We start from the raw sequence: 22031 nt of genomic DNA, 5'->3' as shown, positions 1-22031 counted from the left end.
CCAGTGGTCTCTTACTCACAGAACACCTGCACAATGCTTGTGTGTTTCCTCCTGTGTTGCCTCTAACTTCCCAAAAGACAAAAGACAGCTGCCGGCCTTATTGTATAGTGGTTTTTTTTTTGGAATTTGTGTAATTTGTATAGTTCTCATCCAAAAGAAAAAAAATAAAAGAGAAAAGTCAGACACACTATGAAGAATTCAAAGACTAGAAAATGGATGCCAAGACAGCAACATTATGCACAAAAGGCAGGATTTACTCTAAGTAATAACGATCTAATAACTGAAAGGAAGAAAACTAGCTCAGGTGCGCGAAAGGAAAAGGGCTTGAGACGCACCGGGTGAGAAAAACGTTATGGATGGTCCCAAACGTAACATGACAAGACAGCGCCATCTAGTGGTGAGTGCGCCGCTGGTGCGGGCTGACGGCAAAACTCGATAAAGAGCTAAAGAGCTATAAAGAGTTAAAGAGGTTAGTGTTTTTGATGTGCTATAGGCCTAGAAGGAAGAGAAGAGAATCCAAGAACTTGTCGCATGAGCTCTCAGTACCGAGGAAGGCAGCTCAAAAGACGGTGGAAGATAGAATGAAAAAGTCAGTGGAAAGACATAAACAGCTTTATCTGGAATTATTGACCCAGCAGCCAGATTACCCTGCAGCTCACAGCTGGTATACTATTGAAGCTTAATCATACAGGCGTGAGTCTGGTCAGTACCTGGATGGGAGACTCCTGGGAGAGCTGAGGCTGCTGCAGGAAGAGGTGTTAGTGGGGCCAGTAGGGGGCGCTCACCCTGCGGTCTGTGTGTGTCCTAATGCCCCCAGATCAGTGACGGGGACACTATACTGTCAAAAAAAAAAGTGCTGTCCTTTAGACGAGACCTAAAACTCAGGTCCTGACTTTCTGTGGTTATTATAAACCCCAAAAAGAGTAGGGGTTTTATCCTGGCCAAATATTCATTACCCATCATGGCCTCCTAATAACCCCCATCTCCAAACTGGCCTCATCATTCAGCTCTCCTCCACACTGAGAGCTGGTGTGTGGTGAGCAAACTGGAGCATCATCCAGGTGGGGAGTGTTCAGAAGAGCGCTATATCAGTGTAAGGAATTATTCTTACTCTTTCTATTCTGGCGCACTACAGCTGCCGTCGCATCATCCAGGTGGATGCTGCACACTGGTGGTGGTGGAGGGGATCCCCATTACCTGTAAAGCGCTTTGAGTGGAGCGTCCAGAAAAGCGCTATATGAGTGCAAGCAATTATTATCATTATTCTTATTCATCCATCGCCGAGTGGTGGATCAAAACTGGTAAAGGGAGGAGAAACACTGGAGGCAGTAGAGAGTGAAAGCTGGATGGAACAAGTGGAGAGAAATAACTGGAATAATCTGTGACAGGAAAATTCCTAGAAAGTTAAAGTGCAAAATGTACAAGACTGTGATTAGACCTGTACTACTATATGGAGCTGAATGCTTGGCAGTTGGAAAGAGGGAAGAGAACTTGATGAGAAGAACTGAAATGAGGATTTTGAGATGGATTCTGCAGATTTCAATGAAGGATAAGATCAGAAATGAAGGAATCCGTAGACGATGTAGGGTGGTGGATGTGGTTGAGAAGATGCGAGAGGCGAGGTTACGGTGGTATGGACATATCATGAGGCGGGACGTTGAGGAAGTAACAAAGAGGGCAATGGAATTTGAGGTGGAAGGTAACAGAGGAAGGGGCAGGCCTAGAAAGAGATGGATAGATTGTGTGAGAAAAGATATGGAGGTATGTGAAGTGAGTGAGGAAGATGTGCTCGACAGAGACAAGTGGAGAAGAGCAACCAAAGCAGCTGACCCCAGGACAGTCTGGGACTAAGGCTGTGAAAAAGAGGAAGAAGAAGAAGATCCATCACCGAGTGGTAATGGTGACAGTATAATAATCACGGGACTGCCACTAGATGTCGCTAAAAGACTGTTTTAAGTGTAGTCTCCGCTGTGTGATTGAATTCGAAAACGTGTGAATTTAACACGGAGGTAATAAGTGGGTTTGGTGTTTATAAGGGTGGGTGGTTGTCCACTTAGGGTCTGCAGATCACACTGGTGGATAGGGGAGTCGGGTACCCCCAATAGGTTAGAAACCATGCTTACCCCGTTCCTGGGTACCTGTCTTTTTCTCTGGTACTGTAACCCGTCAGCCCGATAGCACACACACATAAAAATCAAGTCTGCCGCTGAAGCTAACGACGTCAGAGTACATTGCGCTGGAATGGTTAACAAATGTAACAGGGCAGGAGTGATGGGCCTCCTGAGCCAATCCATTTAGGTTATTAAGCTTTGAAGTCTTTCGATGGAAATAAGAATCTTTCCTCTTGGTTAATTCCCCGATCGCAGTTCCAGGCCAGTGCTCAAACCAGTAACTTCGACCTTCTTTAATTCAAAAGACGGGCGAAGAGATGTGAGGTTTCTTGTAAGTTTCAATAATAGACCACGCTACAGGTCGTCAATGTATTTTTTTTACACTTTTTTCCTATAATCCTATTTCCAGATTAAATTGACTTTCTATCCTGTTTTCTTAGATACCCCGGGTCTATGTTTGCACTGGAGAAACGCCGTTGCTTCTAGTGTTGGTGTATTTCTTTCTGTATTTTTGTGCACCGCATCAGGAAGCTCCTATCTCGAGTCTAATCTAAGCGTGTAATCTGCCCTCCTCTTCCCCGCCTGTAAACTGTATTCAGCCTCAGTACAGCTTCGTGTTATTTATGCAAAATAAAATATAAATAACGCACACACATTTCCTCTTTTAGTAGCATTTCTAGACCTCTTTTTACTATACGATTTCGCTGTGTCAATATTGACCAAATACTGACAAAACGAGCTGCTGAAACAGTCACGCTAGTTTTGGAGTGACGTCACCATCAGGGAGGATGAGTTACTAACCTCGCCCTCGCTTCGCGCTCGCGTGTCATATCGCAGTTTGTAAGACACTATTGTTGAAAACCACTAGCGAAAGAGATAAGAGCTGTTTATTGACGAACACCGCTGCGCTCTGAGAGAGAGACAGCAAAGAAGAGCCCTGACGAATTCACGCTCGGGGACATGGAAACTGGACACGGATCGACCTAACTGTCCACAGAGGACAGGCTGTGCTCCCACAGACAAACGCTCTTCCCTAAAATCTAATCCCAGGATTCCCACTCCAGCCAGAATGGGAACGGCTCCCAATCCTACTGGGAAAGTGGGGAGGGAACTCAGTTGAGCTAGCAGTACCATGCGTGATCTCCTGCCCCAACCTGAGGAACAGTGAACCTGTCTCCCAATAATAATACAGTGTGTGATCTCCTGTCACAGCCTGAGGAACAGTGAGCCTGTCTCTTAATAATAATAATACAATGTGTGATCTCCTGCCTCAGCCTGGGGAACAGACAGTGAGCCTGTCTCTCAATAATAATAATACAGTGTGTGACCTCCGGTCCCAGCCTGAGGTCTCTCAGTAATAATAATAATAATAATAATAATAATAATAATAATAATAATACAGTGTGTGACCTCCTGTCATAGCCTGAGGAACAGACAGTGAGTCTGTCTCTCAATAATAATAATACAGTGTGTGATCTCCTGTCACAGCCTGAGGAACAGACAGTGAGGCTGTCTCTCAATAATAATAATACAGTGTGTGACCTCCGGTCCCAGCCTGAGGTCTCTCAGTAATAATAATAATAATAATAATAATAATAATAATAATAATAATAATAATAATACAGTGTGTGACCTCCTGTCATAGCCTGAGGAACAGACAGTGAGCCTGTCTCTCAATAATAATAATACAGTGTGTGATCTCCTGTCACAGCCTGAGGAACAGACACTGAGCCTGTCTCTCAGTAATAATAATAATACAGTGTGTGATCTCCTGTCCCAGCCTGAGGAACAGACAGTGAGCCTGTCTCTCAATAATAATAATACAGTGTGTGATCTCCTGTCACAGCCTGAGGAACAGACAGTGAGCCTGTCTCTCAGTAATAATAATAATACAGTGTGTGATCTCCTGTCACAGCCTGAGGAACAGACAGTGAGCCTGTCTCTCAATAATGTTTTACATATGAAAATGTCCAATAATGTGTTTGTAGTGTGCATGTCTGTAAATGATGGATTTATTGTATCTCCTTTGGCAACATTGTAATTAAAAAAAAAAAGGTTCTGAGTCTGGATTTGAGCCCGAGCAGGGAAGGTGACTCTCTGATGTCTTGGGGGTCGAGTTGCAGAGCTCTGGGGCTCAGCGAGAGAAGGCCCTGTCACCCATACAATGTAAATGAGTTTGAGGGGACAGACAGGAGACTAGAATTAGACAAACGAAGGTTGCAAGGCTAACGGCTGAAATAATTCCCCTTTGGGCTTTTAAGACCGGCAGGTAATCCTATCCAGAGCACAAACGTCTGTTGCACGTGTGTAACACTCCAGTTTCCGGATGTGGTTCAGCTGATACTGTACTTCTATGTTGGTTTGCTCTTATCCTTTATACTGCTTTCTGAGGCTATGATTGCAGGGGAAGCTCATAAACGGGTCAGGCTTCTCATCGCATATTTCTTGCAGCTTGAAATATAACAGCCCTCTAACGTCAGCAGTAAGAGGCTGAGTTGGTGCTGTAAAGGAGGTGGGGAGAGGAGTTTTATTTGCATAGAGAGTCAGCTTGTGGATGCCGCATTTCCGTTGTCAGTCAGCACATCTGCGAGTCGACTGTTTTTTAACACCGTCCTCCTCCTTTCCCCCAAGCCTCTCTGACTTCACTATTTTTTCGTATCCTTTCTTTCACAGATTTCACATGCTTTGTCCCGCAAGGAATGAAGGAGCCATTCAAACGTTCCCTCTGATATTATGGGCTCATGCAGCAGCTGTGGAGTGTGTTTTTGTGTGTCTGGGCAGTGTTCTAAACTCAATCATTTCCAGAGCCCATGTGGTCAGCTACTGTTACCGGCCCTCTTTTCACATCAATTTCCGTTCGGGATCAATAAAGTCTTATCTATCTATCTTCATCATGAAAATCTGCAGAACGTGTACAATTAAATGTCTGCACAGCTGCCTGACTTTTTATTTGAAACGTGCACTCCTGAAGACCAAAAGAAAAGGTCGGACCCTGAAAGCTCATTTATGGAGACCGCTCACCCCTTCAGCGCATTGGAAAACAAAATAATTCAGGCACCATTAGTCTTGGACTCATCATTTTGAAATTAAGAAAATCCTAGCAGTAAGATACTGTATAATAACCGTATTCAAATAGTTTAATAACAGCAAAGAAAAATGGACCCAGCCAGCACGTCTCTGAACTACAAGAGGAGGCCGTAGCACCAGGAAAAAACACACAAACCCAAAACCCAAGGATTTTTGTCTTTCAGTTTATTTGATGTCATTGATTCATTTTCTGCATTTATGCACTGCATTATAATAATCAAACGTGCTCACAATGATCTGCTTCCTCACCCATTCATTATTAGGTGGAAACCACAGTGTGGCCTCATTCTGCTTTTCCGTTCCCAGGCAGTAGGTGTGAAGTACTGCATGGTGCTCTCTACCACTGGATCACTGTATAAAATATCCACTTTGTATGACCCTTGATTAGTAAAGCCCGTCTTAAGCTTCTTTCAGTAAGATAAGATGTGACTTTATTGTCCATCCAAAAGGGTCTTTGGTATCACATACATCTAAAACAACAAAAAAAAAACATACAGCCGGCAGCTGTACCAACCTGCAGCTGGCAGCCCCACTGAAGCTCAGCCGGTGTGAGCCTGGTCAGTACCTGGATGGGAGACTCCTAACGCTAAGGTTGCTGCTGGAAAAGGTGTTAGTGGGGCCAGTAGGGGGGCACTTACTGTACCTTGCAGTCAATGTGGGTGCTAATGTCAGTATTGTGATGAGGACACTATACTAAAAAAAAAAAGTGCCGTGCTTTGGATGAGATGTAAAATCGAGGTCCTGTCTTTCTGTGGTCATTAAAAATCCCAGGGCGTTTCTCGAAAAGAGTAGGGGTGTTACCCCAGTGTCTTGGCCAAATTTCCCCGTGGTATTTACCAGCCATGGTCTCCTAATAATCCCCCTCTCAGAACTGGCTTCATCCCTCTGCTCTCCTCCCCACTGAGAGCTGGTGTGTGGGGAGAGGACTGGAGCATCATCCAGGTGGGGCTGCACACTGGTGGTGGTAGTGGGATTCCCCATTACCTGTAAAGCTCTTTGAGTGGAGTGTCCAGAAAAGTGCTACAATGTTTAAGTGTAAGCAATTATTATTATTAAAAACAAATAACACTCAACATGAAATAAATTCACCGTAAAAACAAGCAAGAATCTTAGACATGCAACAATACATACAATATACAGTACACACATCTCTCTCTGCCCATATTACAGTGCCATTACACATAATCCAATAGCTTCATATAGCAAACACTACCTTAGCTGCATTCCATATACCAATTGCACAGGACCCAAGAGATGTTTACGTTGTAATTATTTTATCTGCAATATTAACAATTCTGGCACATTTCCCCACCATACCGCACTGTGATAACAAAATTAAGGATGGTTTCTACTCAGATTCTATAAACCCCCTCCAGAACTTTTTGACTCACCCCAAGCTCTTTCAACTTCCTGATCAAAACTATACGCTGACTAGCCTTCTTAAAAAAAGAGTTGGTATTCTTTGCAAAGTTTAAAGCGTAATCTGTTACTGTTTCTAGGTATTTGAAACACTGGTGACAAAACACAGCCCTGGGGAATACCGGCATTTTAAAGAATTTCATTTGAAAATGCACAGTATTATTCACAAGATCCCGCTGTGGGCAATCTGTTAGAAAATCCTAAACCCAGTTTATAAATCTCCTATTAACAGAAAAACCTCAACAGCCATTCCAATTCCATGTGGATCTGGATCATATTAAAATGCTAAACAAAAATCAATAAATAAAAAATGTGCATATGACCGTGCCTGTTGAAGATGACTATCTACTGAATTCACTTAAGTCAAAGCTGCATCTTCAGTCCCCTAAGTTCTTTATAAGCAATTTGCAACGGATCCAGAAGATCGCCAATCGACAGGATTGGATGTTTATAATTAACCCTCCCCATGAACATAGCCAATAGGGGGGTCAGTAAGTCACTTACTGCTTTGGCCTTAGGTTTTCAATACAGTGCTTGAAGTTACTGAGTTAGAACTCCTCTATGTTCATTGGCACATACCTCCGGCACCTTGCCCTGCTTGCCAACTGCGCGAGGTGTCTTGTGTGGCTCAGTCATTAGGTTAGGTCCTGAGGAATGCAACAGAGGGAACTTGCAGAGCTGAGGGTGAGAAGCAGACTAGCTGTGAGGACCAGACGGCCCAAACACCCCTCACTATCGTGATGAATTAAATTAAATTCAATTTATTTTTCATATAGTGCCTTTCACAACACGGTTGCCCCAAGGCACTGAACAAAGCTGTGTGACCATACATGACATTACACTACAGACAGAGAAAAAGCCAGAAGACAATGGAGGAGAGAAACCAAAAACTCCTCGGTAAGGAGAAAAAAAACCCTCCAGGGGTCCACGGTCAACTGGCTGCCCAGTTGGGCATGCTAACATTACACAATTCACAAAAAAGTACTAAGTGTGGAGTATTAAGTCTTCCATTATGTCCTTCTGTGTGCTAGTACTCCATGCAGATCTCTGAAGACCAGCTAATCCTCCTAAACGATAGCGGTATTCGCAATGTCCATCTATGGCAGTGATGCAGCATCCAACTCAGATGGTGCCCAGCCCGTGCGCCATCCGGCCATGTAGTGAGGAGAATAGGATGACAGATGAGCCAGGGAGCTACAGCAAGGGTGTAGATAGGCTGGTCAGCGGGGTGCGAGAGGCAAGTCTGGTGTGGGAGATATTTATATAGACATAGGAGAGTAGGATCTGACCTTCCTTCCATTCTTGTATTCTAAACTTCATATCTTGAGGTCTGCGGGCACATCACTGCGAGCTGTTAACTGTGGACTTTCCCATCCATCGAAAACATGGTAAAGAGTCCAGCATTTCCTTCCTGGTGTCCCTGTAGATGAAGATGTAGATCATGGGGTCCAGGAGAGCGTTGACGCTCAGCAGGCCTATGGAGATCTGATACGAGGTGAACACCCTCGCTTTGAAGTCGCACTTGTCCGCGGCTGCGAGGCTGCCCGCGTAGAGGACGACTTTGACGAAGTGGTAGGGCCCAAAGATGAGCAGGAACAGGAGCACAATCAGGAGCAGCAGGCCGGAGATCCTCCTCTTCTCCTGCTCTGGGAAGGAGAGGGACTGGGCTAGGCTCCTGTGCACGAGGAGGGACAGAAACACCAGGAGGAGCAGGGGGATGACAAAGACGATGGAGGGGGTCACCAGCTGGAAGATGGCCAATGTCTTACTCCAGTTGTGGGACTCCATGCAGAGTTTGCTGTCCTGAGGCCCCTTGAGAGCAATGGAAACTCCCACAGAAACAATAAGGATGATGAACAGCCACACCGCCAGGCATAGCGCATACACGTTCCTGAGCTTGCGGCAGCCCTGGAACCACAGTGGATGGACGATGGCCAGGTACCTCTCCAGGGAGATGCAGCACATGAAGAAGATGCTCACAGCCAAGCTGATGTAGAACACGGAGCCAATGATCTTGCAAGCAATGTCTCCAAAATGCCAAGTGTGGCCACTCTTGAAGTAGTCAATCCAGAAGGGAAGGGTGGCGATCTGGAGGAGGTCGGCCAGGAGGAGGTTGATGGCGTAGATGGGGAGGGTGTAGTTGGCCTTGACCAGGCGGTACAGCCCATACAGGGCCAGGCAGTTGGTAGGCAGCCCCATGCAGAAGATACATCCATACAGCACAGGAAGAAACGTCTGGTCAGCACTGAAGTCAATCTTATCACAGCTAGTGAAGTTGGAGTGGTTCATGGTCACCTTTCTCAACCAGTATTGGAGAGGTTAAAGAAATTGCAGGCGATCCAATTTCTTAATAGAAATCTGCTGCAACTCCCTTAGAGTGTGTGTTTTGTCATTCTGCAATATGACAAGGCAGAAGAGAAGAATTTAAAAATGGTTAGTGGGAAATCAAGCTACTGTATGTAAGAGAAGATTTATTCATATTCCAACCAATCACTCCTGATTTGTCCTTGGCATGATCTTCTGGCATGCACTCTGCTGTCAGGCAGATACTGTACCTCTTGGCTGAAAAAAGCTAGAAATGCTTAAGTGACTTCACAGCAGAGGAAAAGGTACCGTCGCTGAAGTGACAGGCAGTTAGAAACTCAGAAGCTTCAGTTAGAAGCCACAACCTTCATGTCACCGAATGACTACTCTCCCTGAACTTTGGATTCTGTCTCAGTGGTCTAAGGTGGGCACAGCAAAAAGATGGCAGCCTCTGCTCCTCTTTAACTCTGCCCAGACTCATGTGCTGAATGTCTTAGTGGGATGGTAACAAGGATCAGAGAGAAGGACAAGGGCCCTGAGGCAGCTACTAAGATTTCTCAGCAGTATTCTGTAGGGTAACTTGAAGGTATCGGGTTTTTGAAATACATATAATGGCTGTTCCCATCTCTGATCTAACTGAAGACTTGCTTGGTAACACTTACCTGTCAAGCCTGTCATTTAACTTTCTTTAGTACATCCTCAGTGTAAAACATATCCTACTTCGAGAGCACTGCTTTCAACAAACGTCAGCATACAATTTTCCACAACCTCTCCTCAACTTGCTGTAATTTCGGATTAAAGAGCTCTTACTAGTTGATCAATAGATGAACAGCTACAGGTACAAAGGCCTTTATACCAGGGCTTGAAGTTCGGCATGGAATTTGCAGGTATGCCCCACAATTTTAGTTATTCCCGCAAATCCAGCATTTATAATGCAGGAATTTCTCGCACATATGTTTTGGCAAGCTATCTCCCAAGTAGAATTATCCTAAATCAATCCACATGTATTCTCTGTCAGGCGGTAGTGCCAGATTCGGTGACGTTACACTGTTTGTGTGTTTGCATTGCAAATCTCGCGTACGTTATAGGCGGACAAATAGGGATAGAAAACTGGTCGATTTGGATTCGGAATCAGTTAGCGTTAGGCCAACGCGAAAGCTTAAAAAATTAGCTGGTAAATTCGACCAAAAATGGAGCGTTGGTTGAAAAGAAAGTCTACTTCTGCAGAAGGCGAGAAGAAAAAATGCCCCTGCAACTGAAAAATGCAATGACGGTGGCGAGGAGATTGACGAAAGAAACAAAGAGGAGAAAGCGCTCAAAAATCAGTTTCAGGCAAGTCGGCTGAAAAATATACCGTGGCTTGAAGTGAACGACAGAGAAATGAGCTGCTCAGTTTGCAACATGTTCAGCAGTGTGAGGTTTACTAGTTGGTGAAAATCATCTACATTGATTAGACACTCAGATGCAGTTGCTCAAAAGAGAGCGTGAGACACAATCAGATAACAGTGCTGTGGCTGGTGCAATCGAAGGTGCACAATCGCGTGGTGAGGAAGGGGTTAAGGGGCTACTTAAAGCAGTGTACTTTGCTGCATAAAACGAGTTAGCCGATTCAAATTTTGTTGAAGTCGGGAGATTCTTGGAAGAAATGGAATGTCCTTCTTTGAAGCATCTTAAGGTTGATAGAACAAACTGTGGAAGCTATCTGAATGACAGAGGTTTGTCAGAAATGCATCAAGCTATTGCGAGCACACTCTTAGAAGAGTTACAGTAGGTGCTGCTAAAATCCTGTGTTTTCTTTAATATTGGATGAGCCCACTGATATAAGTAACAGTAAGCAGCTCATTACCCATAAGATCACTTTATTATCCTTATACAATTGCTTGCATTAGGAATTTCTCTTTTTTGCAGACCCCAGCTTGCTCTCCATGAGACACACAGCCAGGAAGAGAGAAGCTTGGGGTCAGAGCACAGGGTCAGCCATTCATACAGTGCCCCTGGAGCAGCTAGGGTTAAAGGCCTTACTCAGGGGCCCAACGGAGTAGCATTCCTTTGCCAGCCACAGTATATGATCCGGCAACCTTCCAGCCACAGGTGCAGATCCAGAGCCACAGAGCCACACCACCGCCCCTATGTCAGGTACATACACAGAAACAAGATGAAACCAAAGTTTTTTAGAAACTCCAAAATTGCACATGGAAGGGCAGAAACCATTGGACATGAAGCAACTGATGAGCAAAAAAAATAGAAATTAAATGGGAGCAAATGTCGTGCAGTATGCACAAATGGAGCTGCTATTCTGAGAGGAAGCCGCCAAGGAGCTGTTCAAAAAGTCAGAGAAGAATTCAATGCAAAACGAACCGGACTGTTCTGCACAGCTCACCGGCTGGCCCTTGGTGCTAGTGATGCAGCCAGATGTGTGGAACCAGTGAAAAGGTTCCAGCAAGACTTGAGGGCAGTTTATTTGCAGCACGTCTGCTGTAAGAAGCAACAAGCTACAGAAACAGCTGGAGGAGCCAACACTGAAGTTTACTGCATACAGTGAGGTGATTGTCAAGTCAAAGCGCAGTGTCAGTTGGATGCAGACTATTAAAAGCCATGAGAGATGTACTAGAACGCATGGCTGTCCCCAGCACTCAGGACTCTGATAAAGCTAAATATCGTCTTAATGCTGTCAAACAATTCAACTGTGTGGCCTTCTGTCACTTGACGAAAGGTGTGCATGTACTGTAGTCCTTCTCTCAAAGCATTTTCAAAAGGAAGACAGACTTCCCTACAGTCCAACCTGTGGTTCAGTACACTAAAGAGTACACAGAGAGAGATATTAGTTCATCCTGGTCCTTCAGAGCAGGACTTTGCAAGCTGCCTTGAAGGGAACACCTTTCAAGGAGACAAACTCTTTGATTGTCCTACACAAGAGCCTGCCTTTGACAACAGTGAAAAGCAGATATGTGGGCTGCTTGATGAGGTAGAGAAAAACAAAATATATCACCCTTCTCCTGTTACGTTCTTGGACCTTCAACGGAGAGGAGGTTCGGCAATGAAAGACAGATTGACAACAAGGTCGGACAGTTTTTACAATTAACTTATGAAGATCGTGTTGAATTTCAAGACCTGCTTTATGCTGTACATGCCCACAACAGGCAGACCCTGCAGTCAGAACCCTGCTGAGAATTTTTTTCTTGTGCACAATGGGTCCTGCTGACCTGTTTGTTATATTTCTGGGTACTCGCCTGCATGAAGGCAGTTCTGAAAGCTAGATAGTGGTACAAAGCTAATAGCAATTTACCATTTAAGAGCTAAACGCCAACTTACAGCAAACCCCACATAGAAACCCAAAATCAGTGAGCCTGTGATTAAGATCTCGGCTGGAGCAAGAACCAGAATCTCGTACACCATCGCAGGCTCGGCAATGACAGGCTGATTATACAAGCAATCAATAAACGATCGAGAAAATGATAGAATTCAAGTAGAGCACAACAGGATTGGTGGTCTGTCTTAAAAGGCCGAGTGGCCAGATTCCATCATTAAATTGCTATGGATGTGTAATTCCATGTACTCACGGTCTGTATATTTCAACTCCCAGTGCCAGCGATTTCTGTTTTAGTTGATAAACAGGAAGTAAGCCTGTTTTGTGAATTCAAATGTGCAGGCAGATAAAAGAGAAGTGCTTCGTGCCAACACAATGCCCCCTTTTAGTGTCTCTGCTACATCTGCTCCGTCCTTGTTTTATTTACTAGTATTTATTTGTTTCACATTCTGCTGTGTCACAGTGTAGGATTTGTTTTCTGCAGTTTGCTACCCCAGTGCATTGCCCGCCTCCCTGATATTAGATCCCTTCCACAATATAATTATTTTTTGTTATCATACGATACACTTTATCAGTAGGAAGGCGAAGATGGATTAAAAAGCCTCGCCAGTGTAGCTTTTTAGCTCCCTGATGCACCACAGGGAGGTTTAAGAGATGCTTTTTACCTATAGCTATCTGTGTACTGATGAGTTCCAAAGCATTTTTAGCCTTCCTATCCTGGATGTTTTTTTTTCCACTTTTCTTGCTTTAAGAGCAATGCACTGTATGGTGAGATCGATTGTGTCAATGTACTGTACTGTCACAGTCGACATCCCCTGTCATTAGTTCTGCATGATTGCTGGTATGTTCTCCAGGTGTTCCTTGTTTTGTTCCTCTGTGTGATTTATGTGATTATGTGATGAGGTCAAAGAAGCGTGAGTTTGTTGTCTGTTCTGAAATAACTGTCATGTCCGTGCAGTGTTTTATTACGTCCACGAGCTGTGTTAGCAACTGAATTTTCCCCTTGGGGCTTAATAAAGACTATCATCACAGAAAGCAAAGAGGTCAACATGGAAATCAGGAGTTTATATTAATTGAAAAATGTCTGGGATGTCTGGTCTCTTGCACCTTGATTGTCTAAACCGTTTCAGAGAGGAACAGATCTTAATTTTTGAAAGCGGCCCTGCAATCTGTAACATATTGTACTAAGCTCTCTCAGACTGTCTGAATTTTTGGACATCAGTCAAATGCTGTGATTTATAAACTAACCTTCCTGCAGAGCACTATTAGGATGAATTGTCTTGTCGGTAGTGTAGGATATTTCCTTTCCACACCTTTAAAAGCACCTGTCCCTCTCTGCCCCTTCAGCACTCCAAAGTGAATCTATGAGTCTTTTTTCAAATGAAGGGCTGATACAAGAGTTAGCTGTGTCTGAACACAGCTGAATGGAACATCCCTTCTCCAAAGTCTCCAGCCTCTGACCACCGCAAGTTCCCTTTCGTTAAGTTCAATTCAATTCAATTTATTTTTATATAGCGCCTTCCACAACAAGGTTGCCCCAAGGCGCTTAACAATGCAAATTAAGTCCATCAAGTCATCCAAAACAGCTCCCGACTCCTTAATCCTTGAACTCCAGTGCCGATCATCTGGAATCGATGCACCATTCCCAGGTCTGGAAATTCAGTCCCCAATTTGTCTCACGGAGTGCTGCAGACACTATGGTCCATGTCTGGATGCTGTGCCCCACCGAGGTCTTTTCATGCTGCCTTGTCTTTAAAGTTGCAATTTGGACTCTGACAAGTGGTTTTGTATAAGACGTCATGGGATCTTTAATGAACAACTACTGGGGGGGTGGGGCTTAGATTAATGTCCCATTATAAAAAATGGTGTTTTGGAAATGGGTCAAAAGAGGAAAATGCCTTCATTGGTGATTTGCAGAAACAGACACTCTGCAGGGTTCTATCTCTGCCTGATCAGTGGAGGGTGTATTGCTGTCATCTGTGACTCCGACTATCCTCCAAATGCAGGGGAACGAATCCAACACTTCTTTCCGGGCATCTCTGCAGATGAAGATATACATCACAGGGTCCAGGAGAGAGTTCACACTCAGCACTCCCAGGGAGATCTGGAAGTAAAGGAAAAGCCTGCTCTCGAAGCCACAGGCATCTTGGACCATAATGATGCCGGTGTACCTGACAGCTCTGATAAAGTGGTAGGGCCCAAAAATGAGCAGGAACATGAGCACGATCAGGAGCAGCAGCCCAGTGATCCTGGTCTTCTCGCGCTTCGAGACGGAGACCGACCGGGCGAGGCTTCTGCGCACGCGCAGGGACACAAACACCAGGAACGAGAGAGGTACAAGGAAGGTGAGAGGGATGGACATCAGCTGGAAGATGGCAAACTCTGTCTTCGCTGGGAAGGCTTCCATGCAAAACGTGTTTGGGCTCTCACTCTCGAAACCAATGTTAAAGCCCGACACGACTCCAGCAATGAAGAACAGCCATACGGCCAGGCAGAGAACACACACTTTCCAGAGCGCCCGCTGGGTCTGGAAGAACAGCGGATGGACGATGGCCAGGTACCTCTCCAGGGAAATGCAGCACATGAAGAAGATGCTGACGAACAAGCTGATGTAGAATGAGCAGCCGATGACCTTGCACACTCCCTTCCCGAAATGCCACTTGTGGCCGCCGTGGTAGTAGTCGATCCAGAGGGGAAGGGTGGCGATCTGGAGGAGGTCGGCCAGGAGGAGGTTGATGGCGTAGATGGGGAGGGCATAGTCGGCCTTGACCAGGCGGTACAGCCCATACAGGGCCAGGCAGTTGGTGGGCAGCCCCACGCAGAAGACGCAGCCATACAGCACAGGAATGAAGGTCTGGTCCACTCTGAGGTCAATGATACAGCCAGTGGAGTTGGAGTTGTTCATGACTTTAATGGGAGAAGTGGAGGGGGCTCAGATGTGTCAGTGCTTGATGATTTCAGAAATCCGTGGCCAGGTCTTCTTTTCAAAGCCTGAACAGGATATGAAAAGAAAAGATGCTGATATAGGAAACAGTCTGTTTTATACCTCTTGATCCCGGAAATCAAATTGTGTTCCAAAACAAGCCATTGCTAAACGGGGTTAAAGTGATTGTGTCTTGCCCTGCCACTTTCACATGAAACCAACATATTGTTGAAGAGGGAGTGCGTGCCAGAGACAATTTTAAATAGACGTTCACCATGACTGTTTAGTACTGCGTTAGCTTCTTCAATATTTCGTGTGCATCTCTAATCAAAGTGGTTTTATGTTAAAAATCAATTCCCTGCAAAGATGGTGGCTTTCATTATTATCGCCCCGTGTGTAAGGGACAGTGGAAACTTGCACAAAGTCAGATTTTTCCCCTTAGTTTTCCTTTTGAGTTTTTTTTTCCAAAGGCATTCTTATCCACTGGGATCAGAGAACAAATTACGGGGAATCTAGTGAATACGACATACAGTACTTAAGGTATTCAGTACTGAACGTGTTTAATGCTACGACTGTACAGGGAATTTTCCTTGCCACCTGAGTCTCCTGACCTGAGTCTCCTGTGGAGGTTTTGTTACTACTCCAGGTCCAATCTAAGGCAAGACTGGGGTGGCTGCTGACAAGGGAGTGAAGGTATTGGAGCTTCCCGTCCAATGGTATACAAATCCCCTAGGTGTGGATAACACTTATTATAACTAGGTGGCCAGCAGGGTTAAGGATTTCAGCTGACCTGCCACTAGAGGGCGGTAGGGACTGTACTGTGCGTATATAGGTTTCCATGGGGAAGAAAATCAGGGAAAGGCAGACAGTCACATTCTCACAAGGGGTTAATTTTGATGAGTTTGGAATATAAAGATGCTGAGGACTTTATATGGAGTAAAGTCTCTTTGCACAGTATCTCTGCTTCCCTTTGTCTCCGTTCATGTGCTCAGGCAGGGACTCTCGGCCTCAACACACATTTCCATCACGCCTGTGTATCTTGACTGTGTATCTTCTCCGTGTGTGGCTTCCTGTGCTTCCACCACAGCTTGCTCTGGCAGGAGTCCGAGACAGACATCAATCAACCAACGTCTATTTCTCAAATGCACAACAACACAGCATGCAGCAGTAGTTGCTGGCAATGAAATGTCTTTTCTACGAGCTCACCGAGGGGGGATAAAAATCACAAAGTTAAGGTTGCAAAATAAGGTAATAGTAACAGATAAAAGTGCAATAGAAATTGAATAAGATAAACTCGGACCAAACTCAATATAAAAAGAGCTGCTATGTGTCCAGGTTGTATGTTATATATTATTACAGGTGGGGAGCTGTGTCAGCATGCGTAGGCTGCAAAGGAACAAGTAATAGGTTTATTCCATGCTGAAAAAAAAGAAGAAAGAAAACACAACGTTTGAGCTCACACCTGAAGAAGGCTCCACGGCCAAAACATTGTGTTTTCTTTCTTCTTTTTCAGAAGGGAATAAACCTTGTTCCTCTGTAATATATTATGTGCAAGTAGTGCAGTATGCCGAATACAATGAAAACTGCATGTCCATGACAGAGCCTCACAGAGCTGAAAGCATAGAAAGAGTGGCTAAATTCCCCCCCTCCTTGCAGCAGCTCAAACGCCACCCCCTGTGGGACAAAGACACAGCCCGGCGGCGCAGACGTCCATGTCCTAAGAACCTGATGGACACTCACGTGCAGGCCCGGACGTGGAGATGCTGGCTTCGAAGAGGATTTCTGCCCGGCGTTCTGCAGTGACTTCTGAGCCTCTGGGCGTCAGCACCTGGTGAGGGAGGCTGTAATTTGAGCTGCTGTGTGCGGAGAGCAAGGGCAGTGCCACGCCCACTGCCTCCGCAGACCATGTGCAGGCTTTCCTGGGAGGGCTTGTAGAAAAGAAGGCAGGAGATGGGGTGGGTCAGAGTCCTACACCTTCTTTGATTGTTTCAGAAATCCACACCGGGGTTTTAATATTGGAGAGAATTGTGCGCTCAGCCTCGAAAATCATCTGCTGTGAGCTGACCTGCATCTCTGTCATCTGCTGCAAATTCCCTTTTTATACCCCTTCCCTCAGGAAAAAAGAACCATTAAGACCAAAACCTCTCATTTCCTTAAAAGTACTTACTGTAAGACTATTCGGATGCTGAATGGCTTTCCAATTACACGTTAGTACCTCATGATGACTATTGACAATGTAAATGGACTACAAACCCCTTTAATGCTCCAGTTATTTGATTTCATTATAATATTGTACGAGATTCTTTCCTGTTGCCTCATGGTTTCCTGCTATGCTGTGTTTAATGTTTTTGTTGATATTGTTATGTTGTCTTATGGTTCAACTGTCATGAGCACACTGAGGCAAATTCCCAACAACTAAGTTGATATTTTCAGGAAGTGTGTTACTTGTTTTGGAACAAGGCCTCAGACCGCAGATATTCTTGATATGCTTGGTGCTAATTATTTAGACAGTAATGTTTAACACAATGTCTTAAATAGGGAAGGACTCATTTAATTTAGGCTATAATTTAAAGGATCATTTCCTAAACAAACCAAAGGACTGAGACCCTTTCAACAACAGACTTGTATGACATATAAATTCTGGAGGCCGTTAAGCCCCTAAAATATGGCTTGTGGAAAAACGGCTGATGTGTACTTTGTCTGTGTGCTGCTGGATGCTAGAAAAGGAAACATTTATCTCTGAGCTTACACGCTAATAAACTGTATTTCCTACTCCTGCAAGGGGCAGGAAATGTGAAAAAAGTACAAAAATACAAACTGTGCGGAGGGTGGATCATTATGCGAGGTCGTTGCCAAAGGATGTAATAATTTTAACCACTAACGAAGCCAGACATTTACACTACATCTCAAATCAAGGTTTCCATTTATCAGCTGCATCACATTTCCACTGCTGGTAATTTCTTAACAACTTGGTTTGCCTTCACCTAAATATTACACCATATTTAACACACCCGAAGAAGGCTCAACCGCTGAAACATTGTGTCTCTTTTCTTCTCATTTCAGCATGGAATACAGTTTGACCTGTTTCTAAATGTAACAATGTCACTTTGTTATGAAACTGAAGTCCAGTGCCAGCAACCACTCACTCCAAATTCGTAAAAAATATCACTAAACCAGCAAATCTGAACCAATGAAACTCTTCCTGGAGATCTAGGTCAGGTTTAATTTCATACACATTACATACAGTAAACCTGTACATTTCAAATTGTAATTCAGAATGGGTTAATGCATCATCTCAGATTGGGTCATTATCGCAAGCTCAGCACAGCCAGGGACTGTGATACAGCACATCTTTAATTATGGTGCCTGAATATCTTATCTTTGTTAAGACCTTGGCAGCTTTACATTGTGACTTTGGATTTAGGCTCATTCAATTTGGGTGTTCAGTAGACCTCTCTCTCTGACTCGGACACTGGTGTTGTACCTTAATTGATTTACTTTACCCCAGTTGCTCCAATCCACCCAGCTGCATAAATGAGGACCTGCATAGCTCCGTCAAGCTGGCCCCCCTACACACTCCAGAAATAGATAAACCTGCCGCCTTCCTTAGTGCTTCATTATGGCCAGCAGCCATATCATCCTGTAACTCACAACTGTCAGCCCACTGAAGCACAGCAGGTCTTCCATCCGGGAACACTTAATTGCTTAATTGAAGTTGAATAATTGCTTAATTCGACAAGCCAAAGCCACTGCTTGTTCTGAAGAAGCTGAACAAGTTGCCAAGAGTCATATCACCCTGCAGCTCCCAGCTGGCAGCCCCACTGAAGCTCAGCAGGTGTGAGCCTGGTCAATACCTGGATGGGAGACTCCTGGGAAAGCTAAGGTTGCTGCTGGAAGAGGTGTTAGTGGGACCAGTACGGGGCACTCACCCTGCGGTCTGTGTGGGTCCTAATGCCCCAGTACAGTGACGGGGACACTAGACTGTAAAAAGACGCCATCCTTTGGATGAGACGTAAAACCGAGGTCCTGACACTCAAAAAAACACAGGGCATTTCTCGAAAAGAGTAGGGGTGTTACTCCGGCGTCCTGGCCAAATTTCCCCCTGGTCTTTACCAATCATGGCCTCCTAATAATGTCCATCTTTGAACTGGCTTCATCACTCTGTTCTCCTCCCCACTAATAGTGGATGTGTGGTGAGTGTTCTGGCGCACTATGGCTGCCGTCACATCATCCAGGTGGGGCTGCAGATTGGTGGTGGTGGTGGAGGGGAGTCCCCATTACCTGTAAAGCACTTTGAGGGGAGTGTCCAGAAAAGCGCTATAAACTGTAAGTGTAAGCAATCATTATTATTATTATTAGTGCCGGTTTGTGCCGTTCAAAATAGATCCCAAGCTGCTTCGTTCGTGAGATATAGCACCTTCTTTTTTCAGGGGTGTCCCCTGTAACGGCATTGGAGACCGAAGGCGGAGGTGCCGATAAACGCTAATCCAAGGATGCGTCAGGAGAGATGCTCTAGTCTTGATACTGGGGATGAACAAACTCAAAGGATTCGGTAGACGTGAAGGAGAGGGCCTTAATATTAATAATAAAAATTGCTTACATTTATATTGAGCTTTTCTGGACTCTCCACTCAAAGCCCTTTACAGGTAAAGGGGAATCCCACTACCACCACCAATGTTCAGCATCCATCTGGATGATAGCCCTAGCGGGGTAAACCCAATATTGAGCGGAGAGGATACTGTGAGAAGTCCTTAAGTATGAAAGTACTGCGGGATGTGGTAGGGAAATGGGAAGAAGATAGGTCAATGAATTCCGAGGTTGCCGCCTACGGAAATTGGCGGAGGTAAAGGTCTGTCTATGCTGAGGTCTGTGGTTGTGGGGCGCTGAAGACTTGACACATACGGGGTTACAAACTAGCAAATATATGTCTGTGCTAAGTACACCACGATATATAAACAGTGACAAAGTGCTGTGATAATTCTGTGGCCGAGCGTTTGTATAGAAACGCCGTTTTCGTATATTTTAAACTGCTCTGGTTTCGTGGTTGTGAATTAGAGTGGAGCATTTTTGCATAGAAATCTATGTCAATTCAAACGCCTGGAGTTATTATACATTCCTTTGGTTTAGTATTTGCATAAATAAATGAGCTATTAATAAAATAAGCCTTTATCATTTTTAAGATAATATATTCTGCTGGTGTGTGCTCAGGCCAGCATTAATCTCCATGGTACTCAAAGGTTCAATCGTGTTGATTTAGTTGTTTATTTGTGTTTTATATAATAAGTGCGTATAAATCTTATTCTATTCATGATTGACTTTTCTATTCAAGCTTTTTTCTGAGATATAAATAGCAAAAGCAGGCTTTGTAACGAACAGTTCTTTCCAGACCCTATGCGGACGACACAATCCGGAATAGTGAGGAAACACTGGGGAAAAAGCCACGCAGGAAACGGGGATCAAAAGAGGGGGGGGCGTGTCCTTGGTGCAGGGGTTCAGGGGAGTGAGTCCAGGGCAAACAATCCAGTAGAAATCCAAAGGGGGAATCCAAACACGAGCAAAGTCCATCCAAAAACAGACAAGATAAAACCTGGAACCGTTTCGCAAAAGATGTGGGGAATGACCCGCTGTCCTCAATGCCTCCCCCCCCCAATGGTTCAGACAAAAGACTTCATTAAATGAATGATCTTAATTTCTCAGAATAAAATTACCATTTGGGTAGGTTGCAGTAAGGAAATTGTAAGGAAAACCCAGGAGCTCAGGGAACCGAACTTGGATTGAATAGTTTAGTCGTGTTTCCTTATTTATACATCCACATCATACTAATATATTTTAAATATATTAATACACATGATCTCTTTTCTTCAGTAAGATAATAAATATTGCTGTTTATATCAGTACTATGTGAGTGAATTAGTTTGTAATCTAATAGGGGTTTGAACTTTCTGATACATACCGGGAGCTGGTTTCCTCTGTTTGAGTCAGTACAGAAGGCAGGAAACATAACTCATCTGCACTTCCCCACACTTTTACTCAGCTCTTGTGTCGTTCTCCAGCACATATTGTGTACCTCATCCTGTTATCCATCCTGCAAAGAGCAGACAAAGAACGGTTATTTAAATCAGAAGAACAATTTAATCGCTGGAACTGCAGTATGTTTGGTATAAATTCAAATCCAAGGAATGCGACACATGAGGCAAAAGCAGAGAGCTTTTTCAAAGTAACCGTAGTACATCAGAAGTTTTTTCCACTGCAATTGTCCCCTGTATTGCTACAAGTGTGTACGAACTACCAAAACCCATCTAACATGAATCCACATTTATCAGTCTGAAAAAGCCTTCAACGGCCTTGTTGAAACTTGCTTTGAAAGCACGCCAGTAAATAGATATGGATCAGTAATGCACTTGCTATGGGTTTGATGGATATCAGGTTTATTTACCGGTTATTCAAGGTATGTGCATGGAGAGGAGGTCAAGGACTCGGCCTACCCGATGTTTGGTTATTAAGACATTTTCTCTTTCTCACTTCAGAGAGCAGAGGAACAGTTTTGCTGCTGTTTTTTTTTTGTGTTTGTGGTTTCCATGTTGCTGTTTGCATTTCTTCTTCATTTCTATCCCCATTTGCATGACATATTTTAAGAATTAGACCAACCACATGTCTCTAGATGTGTGAACACTTCTTTCTTGATTGCTTGGCTAATTACATTCCTTTCTCAGGGTTTTAGAGCTCCAAGTGATCTGGAAAATAAGTTTTCTTCAAAATCCAGTAACACAGCAACTTTAGAGTTCACACTAGAAGTGTCTAACCCATGTTCACTCACCAAGTCAGCTTTTTTGGATTTGTAAATAATTCTGTGACCCCAAGAAAACACCATGTTATTATC

The 22031-nt window shown here is 44.3% G+C and overlaps 2 protein-coding genes across 3 annotated transcripts; both read right to left on the bottom strand.

Annotated features, from left to right (window-relative positions):
- Positions 1-5348: 5348 nt before the first annotated feature.
- LOC148660092 (G protein-coupled receptor 4-like) lies at positions 5349-13614 on the bottom strand. Its single transcript, XM_088634118.1, has 2 exons — positions 13477-13614; positions 5349-9011 (listed from the first exon to the last, which is right to left on the bottom strand). Exon 2 carries the CDS (start codon positions 8904-8906, stop codon positions 7959-7961), a length of 948 nt encoding a protein of 315 aa, XP_088490244.1. The 5' UTR covers positions 8907-9011; positions 13477-13614; the 3' UTR covers positions 5349-7958.
- A 99-nt stretch (positions 13615-13713) lies between these two features.
- On the bottom strand, positions 13714-21236 carry LOC148660091 (G protein-coupled receptor 4-like). 2 transcript variants are annotated; one of them, XM_088634117.1, is made up of 3 exons: positions 21105-21236; positions 16892-16979; positions 13714-15219 (listed from the first exon to the last, which is right to left on the bottom strand). In XM_088634117.1, the coding sequence occupies exon 3, from the start codon at positions 15131-15133 to the stop codon at positions 14129-14131; it is 1005 nt and encodes a 334-aa protein (XP_088490243.1). In that variant the 5' UTR covers positions 15134-15219; positions 16892-16979; positions 21105-21236; the 3' UTR covers positions 13714-14128. The 2 variants fall into 2 exon arrangements, with proteins under 2 accessions (XP_088490243.1, XP_088490242.1); XM_088634116.1 differs by lacking the exon at positions 21105-21236 and having other exon boundaries at positions 16892-17219.
- Positions 21237-22031: the final 795 nt, after the last annotated feature.

The sequence above is a fragment of the Lepisosteus platostomus genome, chromosome 6, assembly GCF_059453375.1.
Source record: "Lepisosteus platostomus isolate fLepPlt1 chromosome 6, fLepPlt1.hap1, whole genome shotgun sequence".
NCBI lineage: Eukaryota > Metazoa > Chordata > Actinopteri > Semionotiformes > Lepisosteidae > Lepisosteus > Lepisosteus platostomus.
This window is presented reverse-complemented; position numbering and strand designations above follow the sequence as displayed.